General features: G+C 36.3%; 1 protein-coding gene across 3 annotated transcripts in view; it reads right to left on the bottom strand.

The window, feature by feature from the left end:
- Positions 1 to 16,633, bottom strand: part of SMARCA2 (SWI/SNF related, matrix associated, actin dependent regulator of chromatin, subfamily a, member 2) — a 119,313-nt gene that overhangs the window by 9,728 nt on the left and 92,952 nt on the right. For all 3 annotated transcript variants that reach the window (XM_059836645.1, XM_059836647.1, XM_059836646.1), the window contains one exon: positions 9,916 to 10,133. In XM_059836645.1, the coding sequence (XP_059692628.1) occupies positions 9,916 to 10,133 (218 nt within the window). The remainder of the gene's footprint in view (positions 1 to 9,915; positions 10,134 to 16,633) is intronic.

Genomic DNA, 16,633 nt, shown 5'->3' on the forward strand with positions numbered 1-16,633 from the left:
AAATTAACAAGAAGGAATAAACATATTTTCCTCATTTCCTAACTATCTGGTGCTCACCTAATCCATGATTTTTTATTCTTCTCAGTTTGGTCCTGAGACAATGCTGCTCCTTCCATCACAGAGCACAATAATGTAAATACTCCAATTTCAGACTGCTAATCAGCACTGTTCTACAGAAACTTTGACACCAACTGGCAGCTAGATTATTTTTTCATTCAACACAGACCTAGAAACCAAAAGCCTCTGTCCCATCCTGTACAGTTGTGTCAGACTTGCAGCAGCGGCGGCAGCAGCAGCCCTTGCCTGCTCAGCAATAGCTGCCAAGCCGCCTCCTGGGTCTCAGCAAGGTTCTGGCACACACCTGAGAGTGCTCCTGGGTGTGGCTGCTGCAGGTGAGACAAGGCACTGGGCCTTTGGTGCATCCCTGTCCCAGGAGAGGACAGTGAAGTCTATGTACTCCTCCTACAACTTACAGCCATTGGGATAGATACCCACAGAGACCACTGGCAGCTCAGTAGCAGCCACTAGCAACTTCACCCAACAGATCTAATTTATTTGGGAAGAACCCTGTTACTGAAATAGACAAAAGCATACAATGGCCAGGTAACTGTCACAGCCAAGTCCTATTTATTTCTCTCTTGCCAGCAAATGTGAAATTTTGGCCACTGCACCCGCCACCTCCTTTGGTATGGACTCACATGTTCATTACTTTTATACTTCCCTTGTCCAGGTGTTTATAGAATGGATTTAAAGGCACCAGCTTTGTTCCTGACCTGTGTGTCTGTGTCATGCTACATGACAGAACCTGTCTCCATCACAGATTGCCCTCTCACAGTGAAACTGGAAGCAATACAAGGAAAAGCAATGCATTATATATACATTCTACACAACTGACTAAATTAATGTGTGTTTCTATTAATTTGAATTTTGAAGACTGCATTTTTATTTGGCTTTTTTTTTTTGGTTCATAGAGGGAAGTGCTGAGCAGTAACAGCTGCAATTGAGATCAGTGGAATTTCTTCTGAACAGATACAACACTACGAAAACCAGCAACTAAATCTCTGGTGCCCAAATGGTATCTTAAAATTTAAGATCTTAAATTTTAAGATGGTATCTTAATCTATTCCCCGTTTATAAAATGAACATAAAATACTGCAAAACATTCAGACTTCTTAGGAGCATTATATAGAAGCCTAGTGACAATTCAGCCATTCCTAAGTGATCAGTGCCCACCTTACACATGCAAGGCACTGATTGTGAGGAAAGCAAAACAAAACAAAGCAGTATCCTGTTGCACCATTGCACAGCACACTGTAACTTACCTGCCTGCGCCTGGGTACACTCTGAGTGGGGATTAGCTATACAGAAGGACTATCACTGCTGGGTTTTATTTCAGCAGCCTGAACAGAAATTCCTATGTGAATAAAATTACTGAACCACTGCTGCTGGGCTTCTTCAACTGTGCTTCAGAGTATAATACTAAACAGAATTACTTCAGTAAAAACCAAACAGGTACTAATAAACTAATTTTAATCAAATTTTAAAACATGTTTAGCCTATTTGTCCTACTGAAGTAGTTTCTGATGATTATAGCTTTTAATCTCAAGGCTGTATTCTTTTCTCTTTTTACATACACATTCTCTTACACACCCACCTTATATGGTATTTTATATTAAAAATACAATTCATAAATTATTAAACAGCAATATTCTATTTTCCAAGTGCAAACCCAACCAACTATGATTTGTTCACACATTCTATTAAACTAAGAATGTAATAGAAAACCCTCAAGCTTTTGCTTGATATAATTAATTACTGAAAATCACTTATGGCCGTGCAAGAAAAAGCATTAAGGGCATGACAGAAGACTACAGCCTGATTTTGTCTACTCAGATCAATAACAGCTTGTTCTGTTCTATGATTTTTATAGAACCTACTCTTACAAAGAAGTACTGTCTTCCACTCCCATTGTATATGTGCATCCATACTATAAACAAATGGGATCTTTTATAACAATCTCAAATTGCTGTGTTGTGGATACAGGAGGTGAAAATCATTAATTATTAGCGCAACTCTGATTTTAATCCTTTTGCTCACTTACGTAATTAGAAAATAATAACCACAACAACTACCACATAAAAATCATGTGCAGTAAAAAAAAAATCACTTATGGTTGCCTAGCAACTAGCAGGCTACGTGCTGAAAAGAAGAAGGACCAGAATAAATTAAAAGATCTGACTGCGAAAGAACTGTGACAGTTCATTGCTACTGCATCAGCTCAACATGCTAGTCCCATGTGTGCTCACATTAAAAACATTTGCATACTGCACAAGTTAAAACAGCATCAAGAAATTCTGCTTATTTAGAAAATTTTGCTTAGAAAAATATTGGTGTGCAATGTTTTCAATTTTCTCTCATTTCTGTCAAATCGCTTACAAGATTCATACAAGCATATAATCCCACCCTTTCAGTCAGTATTGTCTTTGGTGAAATGAAATACAGGAACCCCACTTGAAAGAGGCTCCTTTTTATATTTGTTTTCCCTGGCAGTATTTGGCCAGAAACAAGCTGCCACAGGTCTGTTAGAAGTAACTACCATCAACACTCTTTCTCCTTTGGCATTAAAAGGAGAGATAACTATAATGCTTAAACTGCAATATGTTCTCATATTTCTGGCAAATTTCAAACTTTTAACAGATAATGAAATTCAATTTAGAGTGGGCAGAATGAAGAGTCCTGCATGCTTGCCCAAGTCAGAGCACTCACAAACAGAACTATGGCTTGAAAACTACAACTTTAAATCAAATGCAACTCACAAAGATGCTATTTAAAAGAAAAGTGTGAGGGAAGAGAACTACAAAAGCTGACATAGCGACTTCCAACAGTAACCCAGGTATGCAGGGACATGATTAATTTTCATTAGTGTTTAAGGTCCCTTTTTGGAACCGACTACAGCAGTACATGGTAAATCTGTCCCCATCATTGAAATAGAAGTGGGTAAAAATAGTTAAATATGTAATCCCTGGGTTTGACTCCTTAACTTGAGCTTGGATGTAAGTAAAAATTATTTACTTTGTGTGTTTGAATACCCAAGAGTACCAGTTGGCATAATTATTTACTAGTTAGATCAGTAATGGCTGTGTTACTCTCCATTTTAAAACAGCTAAAAACTGGCAACTTAAGAAAACAGCTGAAAAGACTATGAATATAATCCATGTGACAAACAGAGAAAATACCCTCTCCCTGAGCTGTGTCATCAAAATGTTGAGCACTACAGACAGGAGTAGTCTCTTGCCAAGCAGGCAAAAGGCACAAAAACTCCACCCTTCAATTTTTTTCTATCCTCATCTGAATGTGGTCAACAGCTACCTGATACCAGGAGGAGATTTTGTGAAGTTAATTGTTACACCACGCAAGTCCTTACTTTTAATCTATGAATAGATCAGATGGCAGGCAGGGGACAAATGAAATCACAGATGTAAGGAACAGAGAACCAGCATCCCGGGACTCTTGAATTCAGCTGTTGATATTTATGCAAAGTTAATGCAAACTAGTGGTAGTATCAAACTGGTACCCAAGAAACATTAAATTCTGATGCACGGCAGAAGAAAACAGTGGGTTTCTAAGGAAGTTGAAGGATTCTAAGGTATGAATGACAGAATCAGAATTATTTATGTTGGAGAAGACCTATAATATCATCCAGTCCAACCATTAACCCAGCACCCAGTCTATCACTAAGTGCCACATCCTCACACCTTCTCAACACCTTGAGGATAGTGATTCTACCACTTCCCTGGGCAGCCTGATCCAATGACTGAGCACTGTTTCAATGAAGTTTCTCCCAATTTCCAGTTGAAATCTCCTGTAGGGCAACTTGAGGCCATTTCCTCTTGTTCTGTTACTTGTTACCATGGAGAAGAGGCTGAACCTCTTTCATGCAGCAGTTGTAGAAAGCAGTAACATGTTCCCTAGGCGTCCTTTTATCCAGGCTAAAACTCCCCAACTTCCTCAGCTGATTCTCACATGATTTGTGCTCCAGACTCATCACCAGCTTTGTTGCTCTTCTCTGGACATACTCCAGCACTTCAGTATCCCCTAAAAGTGAGGGGCCCAAAACATAGCATTTTAGGTGTGGCCTCACTAGTGCCAATTACAGAGGGACAAACATTTCCCTAATCCTGCCAGGATGAAGTATCACTCATTTTTTCTACTTTATTTTTATTTATTTAACCAGGAAAAGAGAGCTACACTTAAAGCTTGTCTTCCTCTGAAATAAACCATAAAGAGGCAAACTACCACAAAAGAAAAAATATAGTTTGGGAGACTAAGTCTGCATGTATATGATGCAGATCAGCAGCTGGGGCTCAAATGAGGCATAAAATTTTCTTATTCTGAAAGAAAAGCTATCAGCAGCAAAACCCTCCCTTTCCTTCAAAAGATTACAGCATTTTAAGTGGACATACAAACTACTTTTTGTATGTCAAACTGATTTGGTGGTGCCAAGCAATAGGATGAAAGGGAATGTGCAGATAATGATGCACAGAAAAGTTTCACCTTAACGTGAGGAAGAACTGCTTTACTTGAGGGTGACCATGCACTGAAACAGATGGCCCAGAGACTGTGGAGTTTCTCTCAGTGGAGACATTCAAAAAATGTCTGGAGCAACCCTCTGTCATGTGCCCTGGGATGACCCTATCTGAGCAGGGAGGCTGGGCCAGATGACCTGCTGTAGTCCCACCCAAACTGATCCATTCTGTGGTTCTTTGATTTTGTGTTGTGAAAACATAACATACATCACATACGATTCCATTGTATTAATTTCTATGTGCATTCCCAATTCTAGAGGGAAAGACATATTAAAAGCATGGGAACTGGAAAAACATGTGACAATAATGTTCGACTGATGCACTGCAACTTGCTCTCTTCTAAACAGATGCTTTACACTGCAAGGTTACAATAAGGTACAAGGGTGTAACGGCACTTAAATCTTAGTTTAAGAAGTAATTCCAACAAAATCTCAGATTAATATGTACCGCAAATGGAGTCTGCAAAGATGATGCTTTACTTGGGAAAATCAGGATCAATGTGTAACTGGAAACATGTTTCCAGGTTCCTGAATCTAGGATCTTGGTATTGTAAATAATCATATAGAACTTTTTAAATCAAGGAACAAAGGCCAAATCTATCTAGTTATTTCTGTCCCACCATTCCATATGGAAAGATTACAGAACTCTTAATTATTAACTTGTATGAATTAATAAATGCTTCCAGTCATATAACCTTGTGACCACCATATTATATTTTTACATATTTCTACATTTATTGTGTTTATGCTTCCCTTCTTTCCCAAGTGAATTTACTGAGAGCAACCATCTTCCTCTCTTAAGACTGGATAAACAAACCAAGCTGTTTCCTCTTTTAAAGCTCTCCCATGCTACTTATCACTGAAGTAATTATTTACACTTTTCTTGGTGCAAACTAATCTTTCATGAATGGAAAAGCATTCAGGTACCATACACAAGTTTTAAAAGTATCACATATAATGACATACACCCATAATGAGTATTTCCACAACCACATAGGCAACAGCACCACAATAAGGCTCCTGTTTTCTTATGTCTGGACAATATTGATGGATCATAGTTGGATTTATCAATAATTTCTCAGGTAATTCTTCTTCTGTCATTTCCGCCTGAACTGCCGCTTGAATCAGAAGAAATGTTTCTTATTCTTTGGTACTTATCTGAGTACTGTATAATGCACTCTGAGAGACTATACTTCATGCCATTTCTTTTACTCTAGACATAACTGTGTCCAGTCTGCTGAGATTAACACACCACTATGATGTTTTAATTTTAGCCAGGACATTCCTCATTTTTAATACGTATCATAAATATATTGTGATATATGCCAACATCAATTCTCCAAGACCTCCTTTCCACTTTATCAGTAACTTTTCTAACAGTGCCTTCAGCTAGGTATGTTTACTTATTTTCACTCAGATTAATGAGCTTACTCATTGTATCTCCTTTCTTTCCTACTAGCTTGTAATGTTCCTATAGTAACCTAAAAATGCTTCAGCAAAATCATAGAATCATAGAATGGTTTGGGTCACAAAAGACTTCTGAAGACAAACTAGTTCAACTTCTCTGCTGTGGGTGAGCAGAGACATCTTTCAGTAGATTAGATGACTAGAAGTCAGAGGATTCTGACCATCTTTTCTTTCCTACTTTTGCTTCATTACAGATCTATTCTCTATTTTAAACGAGTATAGATGAAACCTATATTAATTCCCCTTTGCCTATTATGGCAAAGCAGTAGAAGAGTAAAAAAGGATCTGAATCTGTAGTACCACTACACGTTTTATGGTTTGATACTGAAAGCTGAGTAATGAGACCACAGGTGCAGTTGAAAAAGGTAGAAGTGACTTCAATGGTAATTTCTACTTAATGATTTGTACCCACAGTTCTTCAGACTGAGGTATCAGCTATCTGTTTCCACTTTAACACAGATAAATATGAAGATAAAATAAATAAATGCCTATCAATATGAAGAAAATCTTGAAGCACATCACTCCATACTGAAATCCAATGCAAAAGAGACTGCATGAATCAAGAACTGTCAACTTCTCAAAGACCTCAACAACTCTCATACCAAAAGCATTGAAGCAGTGCAAGCTGAACATTCTCAGTGTCCTCCATCTTTGTCCTTTTTCTCATTTTTTAAATATTTTCCTTATTATACAGGACACATCCTAGATACCATAAATTCAGAAACTAATGCTGGCTGTCAGTCAAGTCAAATCTCACTGCAGTTTTTCATCCTTCAATGGGTCTCTAGCTCTCTAGAAATATCCAAAGAAAATCAGCTTTTATCTGAAAATTGCTCTCTAAGAACTATTACACTTATTGCCAATGGAATGTTTCATTAAAATCAACATCACATTGGGATTCACAATGGGAATAAAAGGAAACTGGAGGATTGCTAAAGTGTACTGCATAAAAGAGAAAAATCTAAATTAAATGGTTGAAATTGCACTGAGGACGTGGCAGGAAGAGCAAATTGACCTCGATGCTGACTTCCATTTTCTTGCATGGAGTTCTTTATCTGAGGTTTACAAGTACAAGGATAATGACCTCAGCATTCCCTTTTTTGAGAATCATATGCTACATTTATTCACACTGAAAATTTATCAAAAACACTGCTAATATGTCTGTTTAAACTAGTTTTCGTCTCCACATTTAAGTTTGACTGTGCAATTACTTTTTACTAGAGCTCATTGTTTGTATTACTGAAATCTTTAGCTTTCCTTGACATAGACAATTTTGTTGGATGTTTTTTAAGTAAGGGAGGAAAGGGTGGTACTTATCCCCAGACATTTACAACTGAAGTCAAGTTCTAGACAGTTAGGAAAGCACTCGGAGAATCCTTCGCTGCATCAACATTAGACAGTGTCACCACAGAAAAGCAGCCAACTAGAATTTCCAATTTTTGTGAGCACCATGGATTTTACCTTTTTTTTAAAAATAAGGGCTTTAATAAGAACAGAAATGTGGTTCTGTATTTAAAAGCAACTCTTCTCAAAAGCAAGGGAAAACATGAGAGAAAGCATGGAGAGACTTATTAGCTTAGTAATGTATTCTTTTCAATTTTTTTTTGTGCTGGCCTTTAATCTGCACAGTTCTACAATCTCAAGATTGTAGAATTGGCTTTGACAAAGTAACTCAGCCCTAAGTCAGTAAGATTTTGGATGGGTATCACCTGACCACCTTTTGGGACACAATCAGTTCTCCATAGTTCAGATGAGCCCTCTGGACTTACTGTAAAGAAAAGATGAACATCTTTCAGCACTGATTTAAGCTAAAGACAAAGATGATTTCAAGCATTCAAATACTAAATACATGAAACCCATTTTTTTTTTTCCCAGATGAAACTCATGGCCTACTTTTCTTCCAATTAACCTGTCCCTCTATACTTGCCCCAATTGCCTTCACACTCACAAAAGCCCAGAGCTGAACAAACACTGAACCCCCAACAAAATTGAAGGGTTCCAATGCCTAAAACCCACTTAATCCTATAGCTGCAAATCCTGAAAATATTAACTGAACTCTAGAGCAAGTTAACCCCAAATATTTTAAGATATTTAAAGTTCCCTGCTGCCTAAACTTGTAATTCTATTTTTTCATAGTATTAGGTGGTTTGATGTTCTCTCACAAAAAAAAATCAGAATACAGAAACTTGAAACTCCTCCTTATAACTTACAGCACTGAAGAGCTCAGTTTAAGATGTATTTTTAATTCCTTACAGAATAGAGGTCCATACACTTTTTCAATTGGAAGTAATTTTGTCTTGCATAAATGTGAGCTCCAGGGAGAGGAAACAGTATGCCTTGTCACTACAAAATAGCTCAGCTGTTAACTTTTTTTGACTTAAATCAGATAGGAACTTCCTGGGGGCACAAACATCAGGTAAAAATCTTTAACCTCCCCAGAAGCCATCAGTTACTATCAGTAGCTATTCCCTTCTGAAGGCTAGTGGAAGCAACTTTACTTGCTATTTTAAAAGAGAGAAGTAGATATCCTGATCAGAAGTGCTTGGCGCTTCAAAAGAAGGTTCAAGGCCAAGGATCTAAAATTCAGAGATGCATCCTTCCAGTCCTAACTGGAATACCTAAACACTTCTCCCTTCTCAGCTGTTCTGTTAACTGAGAGTCACAGAAAGCTAAATACACTGAGACTGCAGTCAGCTTCTTGCTCATCATGTTTGTTGATATGAATGCTGTTGCAATACAATAAAATACTTTTTGATGTACTCTAGAAAGAGCCCACAGATCACAGAATGGTTCATTTTACAGTTATGTCCCAAAAAACTCACAGATCACAGCGCTGTGTGCTTTACCAAGTACCATCCAAACTACCCTTAAGCTAGAACAAATGCAGACCTAGAACAGTAACTGCAAAAAAGGGCAGAGTGAAGCTGCCATTTAAAGTCAGCAACTGAAAGTTGTTCACAGGCAAAAAATACATTGCTACACCTAGGTGCAGGTCACCTAATGCAAATACTTCTTGACTTTCTCTCAATGCATTTAGTATTAACTTAGTTTATAAGAGGCGCTATATTACCTAAGTAATTCAACGTACAGCAAAGAAGGGATAAGCACACAAGAAGGCTTTACTGATTTTTGGCAGATAAAAACTGAGTTAAATACAACTTTTGTAATCAAGTCTCATTCAAAGACATTATGAACTAACTCTTAATTTCTTGCCCATGAAGCATAGGTGATTTGCAGTTAGAAAATCTGCAAAACAGAAGTCTTCAGATGACATTTCAGATTAGAAAGAGTATTTTTTCCCTGAAGTCCAATTATTTTGCGTATTTTTATGCTGAAAATGGTGATTTCTTGACAAACAGGCTCCCATCTCTGATGTTTCAGTATTTTTTCTTTTGGCAGCTCTAATGGTCGTGATATGAGCCCTACACATTTTGGGCAGTCTTTCAGTCTTTCATTGTGAGACCCATGTAAACTTGAATTAATAAATCTGTAGCCATGTCTTTGAAAAGATTAATTTCAACACATGCTTACTAAATTGAAGGAGAATCCTGGTCAAGCTGAATGTTCTTAAGTACACACCTTGAGCAGAATTACTTCACTCCTAAGCAGGAGCTCTTCATTTACTTTTTTCTTACTTTTTAAAATTGTATTTCAACAACCTTCTATCAGATGTGTGTTCAAAAAAACTCTACAAAGTATGAAACTTTCAGGATCAAACCCTAAGAGGAATTACTCTTCAGAAAACAGTGTCAACATGTCTTTCTAAAGACTGAAAAAAATGAAGCCGTTATAAAATGCAGAGAGTGGAATCAGCAGGGAGGGAGAGAGCACATGTAATAGAGATAAACTGTTTCCAAGCTCACCTGTCCTTGTAGTTTATCACAGTATCAATGATGGCATTCATTTGTTTTGTCAGTTTGGGTGGATTGGGCGACAACTTCTCTGCAGGAGGTCTGCCTCTTCTTTTCTTTGCTTTCTCTCCATCCTCCTTCCCAGAGTCCTTATCCACGTTTCTTCGTCTCTTTCGCTTTTTAAGCCGGACTTCCTCCTCCATTTCTTCCAAATTGCCGTCTTCAATTGCCTGATAACCATGGATTTAAAAAGTATGATTTTTAAACAAACGAGAAATTGCAGAGGGAGTAACAAACTGTATTTAAAAACAACAATAAAAACCCTCTGCAATTCCATGGGATGCAGATAATTAAACTCTAAATGTTCTGTTTATTTACAAACAAGAATACAAGAAACTCACCTATTAGCAATCAAAGAGACACCAAACATTAACTTTTGCTAAGGATCCCACTATAATCTAAACATGTTATTTTATCTGAACCTTGAATTCCACACCAAATCACATTTCACACACTGACCTGGGGTATTGTCTCAGTAAATGTACAGAAAACATTATTTTTTTCACATCACTGTCAGTTCTAGGTTACACAGTTCCATGCAAAACAGACTTTGATACCCTATGTTTCCAAACAGGACAGTCTAAATTGCGCTCAGCTCCCAAAGCCAGTTCACACACAGCTCTTTGTGCATACGCACAAAAAAGAGATACTTTATGTAGTAACAGCTCCTCTTCCAAGTCTTCTAAGCAACTTTTAAACCATCTAAGTGTTAAAATCATCTCAAAATGTATCATTTTTTTCTGGAATAGGAACCATGAGGTAGGCAGAAGCACTGACAGTATAGTGGTTTGCTGTAAACAGGACTCATAACATGGGTTGCATAAAACCCATCCCAAAAACCAAACCATACACACAGTCACAGACAACTAACATTAATTTCAATTGTTTCAATTACCTGGATGTATGCTTTTAACCAGACCCAGCAGCTCTACACAGAAGGAAAAAAAATTGCTACAAAAAGCCAAACTAGGAATAAAGGAAACCTGTTCACACACACTATCAGATCCACATCATAAAGCAAGAAGTTGAACTTTTTGTGATTTGAGAAAGCAAACAAAAGAAAAGAAATAAATATACCAGGTCATAAGAGAACTGAAATTAAAAATAACAAATAAAATAAAATATAAAAATCTTAAAACTAAGGCTCGCTGATTAATGCTTTCTCAGAACATAACTAATGTTGATATTTGTTGCTTTTGCTTCTTAATATTGCCTTGAGTACATGCAAATGCTAATCAATCCTTTCTCGCAGCTGAAAGAGCTCTAATCCTAAGGCAATTACCTTCATTTCTCCACAGCACCAAACATGGCTAATATTTATGATCATGTGAGCATAACAATCAATATAAAAAAGTGATTACAGCCTAGACATAATTTTTCTCAATTGTGTACAATGTCTCTTCAAAAACGTTTTGTGAACAAAACCTGATGCACAACACAAAATAACCTGGCATGTTTAAAAAAACAGTGAGATTCTGAAATCTGTTTCCTATGCATCCTCCGATGTGCAAATCCACAGACAAACACAAAAGCAGAATCCTGTGAGACAGCCTGAAACTAGGCCTTAATAATCAAAAGACAATTTACATCATGCTTCCACAGCATTCAGATATTCACTATGAAGGAGGCTCGAGATCTGATGAGTTAGGAAGAAAGAAGAAGGGGAAAAAAAAAATCTGCACACAAATTCATTAATATTCATCTGGCTAAAGCAGGACACGCGCTATAAACCACTGAGGCTAATGAAGATTAAGAAAAGGAAATTTCTCTGCATATCTTGGAAGCTAGAAAAGCTAACAATAAATACAGCATGCAAGGCTGTCAACAGTTAATGTCATTGCTCTCCTCTAGCACTCAGTTGTACACTGAAATACGAAGAACACCGACTTTTGATGTGTTACACACCTACACATGCCTGTGATGTAGTTCTACTGAATCTTCAAGACGGCAATGAAAAAGGATATTTACCTTACCACTATCAGCAGGCCGGCTATCGGAAATCACAGTTAGTGGGGATAAAATTAACAAGCCAGCAAAGCAGCGAGCTGCTAGTCTCTTCATCAGCTGATCAAGAAAAAAAAGAGAGCTGGGGAAAGGCTATGTTTTCATATACAAGTAATTTTATTTTACTGAAAATTTAATACTGAAAGGATTGTGGATACTGAAATCTGCTGTTTCATTCTACCTACTACAAGGCCTGAAGCCTTCCTCCTTCAGCTGGTTTTAATATTGACAACTACTTATCATATTTCTCCCCTTATTATTCTGAGCATTCAAATTAGATTTTTAGCTGATTCTTGTTATTATTTTAATAATAATAGCACAATTAGACAATTTCATGTATGATTTTAAAACTGAAATTGCTTGCATGCATTTTAAAGATGCTCTCACTACAGAAAATGTATTCCTACTGCTCCACAGAGAACAGATCAAGTTTTGGTCACTGAAACTGATACAATAATCTATTCTTTAAATAGATTTAAAAGAAATTTAAAAAAAATTAAAACCAAACTAAGTAATCATTCTGTTAACTTTGTTAACTTCTCCTGTCCTACAGAAAACTTCACTTAACTACAAGATATTTATATTTTTGCTTGCTTAACAGATTTTTTTACCATCAGGAAGAAATCACAGTGATTTTGTCATCACAGAGTTTATAACACGCCACTTTAGAATTCTGCATAAAATTTTTGGTTAGAGTAGGCAGTATTTTGGGAAATAAATATTAATGAAAAGACAGAAGTGAAAAGTAGGGATTTTTTTAAAATATTACATATAGTACAGCAATGTAGTAAAGACAAATGATAAAAATAAAACCCAATTAAACTAACATGTACTCTTGCACTCTTAAAATTAATAGCTAACAGGTAGCAAAGGAACTCTTAGCAAATTACATATCTACCATCAAACATTAAACTTTCTATTTAACCAGTAATATATCAATCAATTACTAAATTAAGTTTTCAACCCTATGCATCAATGTAAACTCAGACAGCTTTCTTTATGATCTTAGTGACCCCACTCAAAAATCATTCTGACAATACAAGCAGTACAAAAATGTTGCTATTAATAAATGTTGCTAGCATTCGTTCTCAAGAGACAAATTTGTATTTTGTACATAAACAATGACATTTAAAGCTAAACCTATATGCTTTATTCTGTCTCAAAAGAAGGCTTAAAACTGTATCACATGTATCAACTATCAGCAGGTAGGTTAGTGCTCTGTGCATACACCTACACATATGATCCAAGCATGTAGGTATCATCAGCAACATATTACATATTTATTAAGTGAATTCATCTGACTGAGCTCTTTGTTAGAAAATGTTACTATTCCAGGCCCTAAGTGCCGCACTGAAGAGAATGCCCTTCCAAACCTTTACCAGTACGATTATGATACAAATCTCAGGCACAAATCTCCAGTTCCTGACAGATGATGGGCTGTGCAAGAGTGCAAAATAAGACAGACATCTCCCATGTTTAAATGCCTCTGGATTAGTGAGGTGAACAGCAAGGGAGTCAAGGAAAATAGTACACGAATAAAAATTTAACACTTTCCTTCCATTAAGGAAACTGGACATAACAGTACCAAAAGAAGTCTGTACACCTCATTTTTTTCAAAGACAGCTATAAAAATTTAATGTCAAATTTTGTAAGTTGTCAGGCATCTCATGAAAGGCAAATATGCCAGTGAAATATGAGGACCCTGTGTTAAGTTCTGTACTGACAAAATGTTCCTGCTTTTCTGACTCATATTGCTGTAACCTAGTCAATGTACACAAACCAATTTCATTTCTAAAGAGGCAAGAGCACACTTATCATGGATTAAAGAAATCAAAGTGTTTTCCTCCAAAAAGAAGCTTCCATCTCCTAAGAACGAATATATATTTTTCAGAAGGCAAAAAGAAGTTACTTCTGAGACACTCTGTCACCCTATTGCTGTTTGCAATTAGATTTTCATCTTTCCTAAAGAACAGTTGTTTTGAGGTGGAAGTATTGTTAGGAAACTTCATTACAACATTGCTACATGAGCTCCAAACAGAAACAAAGTAAGGATAAAATGCAAACTGTTTCTTCTCTCCATTTGAAAGACGGGATACTACACATGTATTCTTCTGTCAGTGATGATATAGCACTGTGACTCAACACCTTTTCAATTCAGAATTACAGATGCAAATAAGGATTTAGTACTAACAGCTCAGTTTTGTTTCACAACTGTGTTCTGCAAGTCAATAACTGTGTAGGCCTTACACAACTAATATGTTTTAAAATAATTTTACAGGAATCAGGTAACTCAGGTGTGGTTGCAGAGTGAATCAATGGAGGTGCTCATGTAATATGAGCTTTGGTGTCTAAGGCTTTTATCATTTAGATGCTAAAACACTGCATAATTATTTTTCCTTTGACTGAAGATAACTAGGTAACTAGAAAATTGAGACATAGTGAAAGCTATCAGTACAATATATAGTCTAAAAACTGGATACACAGAGCAGAAGTGGCACAGAGCCATATAGTAAGTCCGCTTGAAGCTGTTCAGATGAAACAGGACATGAGCACAGAACATGCAAACCCTTCCAATTTTATCTTAACGAGATGAACATTCCGAGAACTGGCCACATCCCTTAACATCAATGCCCTGTGCCTCTCCAACTTGCAAAGTTGAAAGACAGCTATTCTAACTAACATTATCATGTGAAGAAATACCCTGGCATGCTAATTAAACTCATTATTTAAAGAGAAAGCACTTAAACATAGGTGAACAGAAAAAACCCACACCATCTTACCAAATCCCTGAACATAAATACTAAACCAATCATACAAAATCTCCAAAAGAATGAGCTTTTTTGGGAACAACAAATAACAGGACATTTTACTGATTACTGGCCAAAAGAACTAAGGTTAAGGGCTGTTAAGCACTTAAAACCAAAAAACATGTCAGTAGTGCAGTAATGAACAGCAGATGACTGCTTTGCAAAATGAAGTTCACATTTACCACATGAGAAGAAAGGAAGAAAAGAACCCTAGGGACAGCTGACAATAAACACCAAAAACCCTAAAATGACATCTACTTAGCCTTGCCAATTTCTCTCTTCAACATGATCCTTCTTGGAATATTGTACTGGTATTCCAAGAGAAGTTTTCCTGGGGTTTGGGTTTTTTTGTTGTTGTTGGTGATTTTGGTTTTTTTGTTTTTGTTTTTTCTGTCTTGCTCTGCTGTCTGAAATCCTACCATTCTTTATTTTACATTTGTTCTCAGATTAAATCTGGCAGCCAATGAAGATTTCAACTTTTCACAATGCAGTTCACATTCTTATATAGATCTCTTCAAAATCCAGTCTTCTTGCCTAATTTTTTACCAATAAAAATTCCTAACATCTGGGACTGTTTCTAATTTTCACATTAGAATTGTTTCTTGGCTCTGTACAGCAAGTTTCCTTAGATCATAATTGTATCTTGCTATGCAACAACATAGAGGTCAGTATACTAGATAAAGACTGTGAGGAAAAATGCCTTTAACACTTGACAATTAAAGGGCTTGAGATAGTCTATCAACAGTGCAATCAATAAATACCTGGAAATAATTTTAAAGGTTGGTAAAGAGTTATTTTAATTCAATTTCCTCTCTTTGTTGGGTATTACTGCACAAGAGATTGACCAGTCTAGTTTTTCTGAGACTAAACTAAAACAGAATATAGATCACAATCTGTCAAAGGCAAAGAATTTGTGATTACATCCAGTTTTAACTTGCTTTCATCAAAGTATTTTTTTTTCTAAAAACTCAAAATGCAATTATTGCAAAAAAGTATCAACTTGTAATACATAGTCTTCTCAGACAGGCTGAATTCCACCAAATATGGTAAATGAGTTCTTCAGCCATATGTTCACCAAGCAAGAGTCTGTGTTGTCACATCACTGAAACTAGCATCTTTTTAAGGAGTGGGAGAAAATAGACTGTTTTCTGTTTTGCATTTGAAAATTATTAATAGTTGCCCAATTATTTCCGCTGAAACTCCAGCTGCCTATATTAAGTTAGACTAAAGGAGAACAATAATGTAAATTATAGGTTTTTCCTAAATTTTGATTTAAAGACTGATGACAAAATGCTCTGACATAACCATGCATAAATATGAGTTAACTTTAAGAAAAATGGCCTCAACCAAAGCAACAAAGCATAATATTAAAAAAAAAAGGTAATTACTTAAAATATTAATAGGATCAAAGCTTTTATCATCAGTGTTTTCTTTTAGGTCTGAGAAATTTTTTTCAGGTCAAATATCCTAATTTGTCATCTTGATTCAAGATATCTTAATGCTGAAGCATCATCTTTAATATGATAATTATTATGTAAACATCATGAAGAGCCAGCACTGATAAATTCTCTTCTCAGTTATGACAAAACCCACTGAGAAGCACATAAAATTTTCTTCTGCTCAAAAGTGAAAACTTGTTAAAAAGAAGAAAAAAAAATGTAATTAGTCTCATTTGTCCCTCCCCCAAAAGGCAAACAGTGATTTTAAATTGAACTCTTCAAGCTGATTTTGCACCAATGAGATTTTAAAAAACTTTGGGGACAGAGAAATTGAAGAACATAATTAACTACTCATGATACCAAGACGCCACTGCTTGTCTGCTCAGTGAGCACCATCGAGGTGCTCCATTAGAGGGAAGG

Source organism: Haemorhous mexicanus, chromosome Z (genome assembly GCF_027477595.1).
Source record: "Haemorhous mexicanus isolate bHaeMex1 chromosome Z, bHaeMex1.pri, whole genome shotgun sequence".
NCBI lineage: Eukaryota > Metazoa > Chordata > Aves > Passeriformes > Fringillidae > Haemorhous > Haemorhous mexicanus.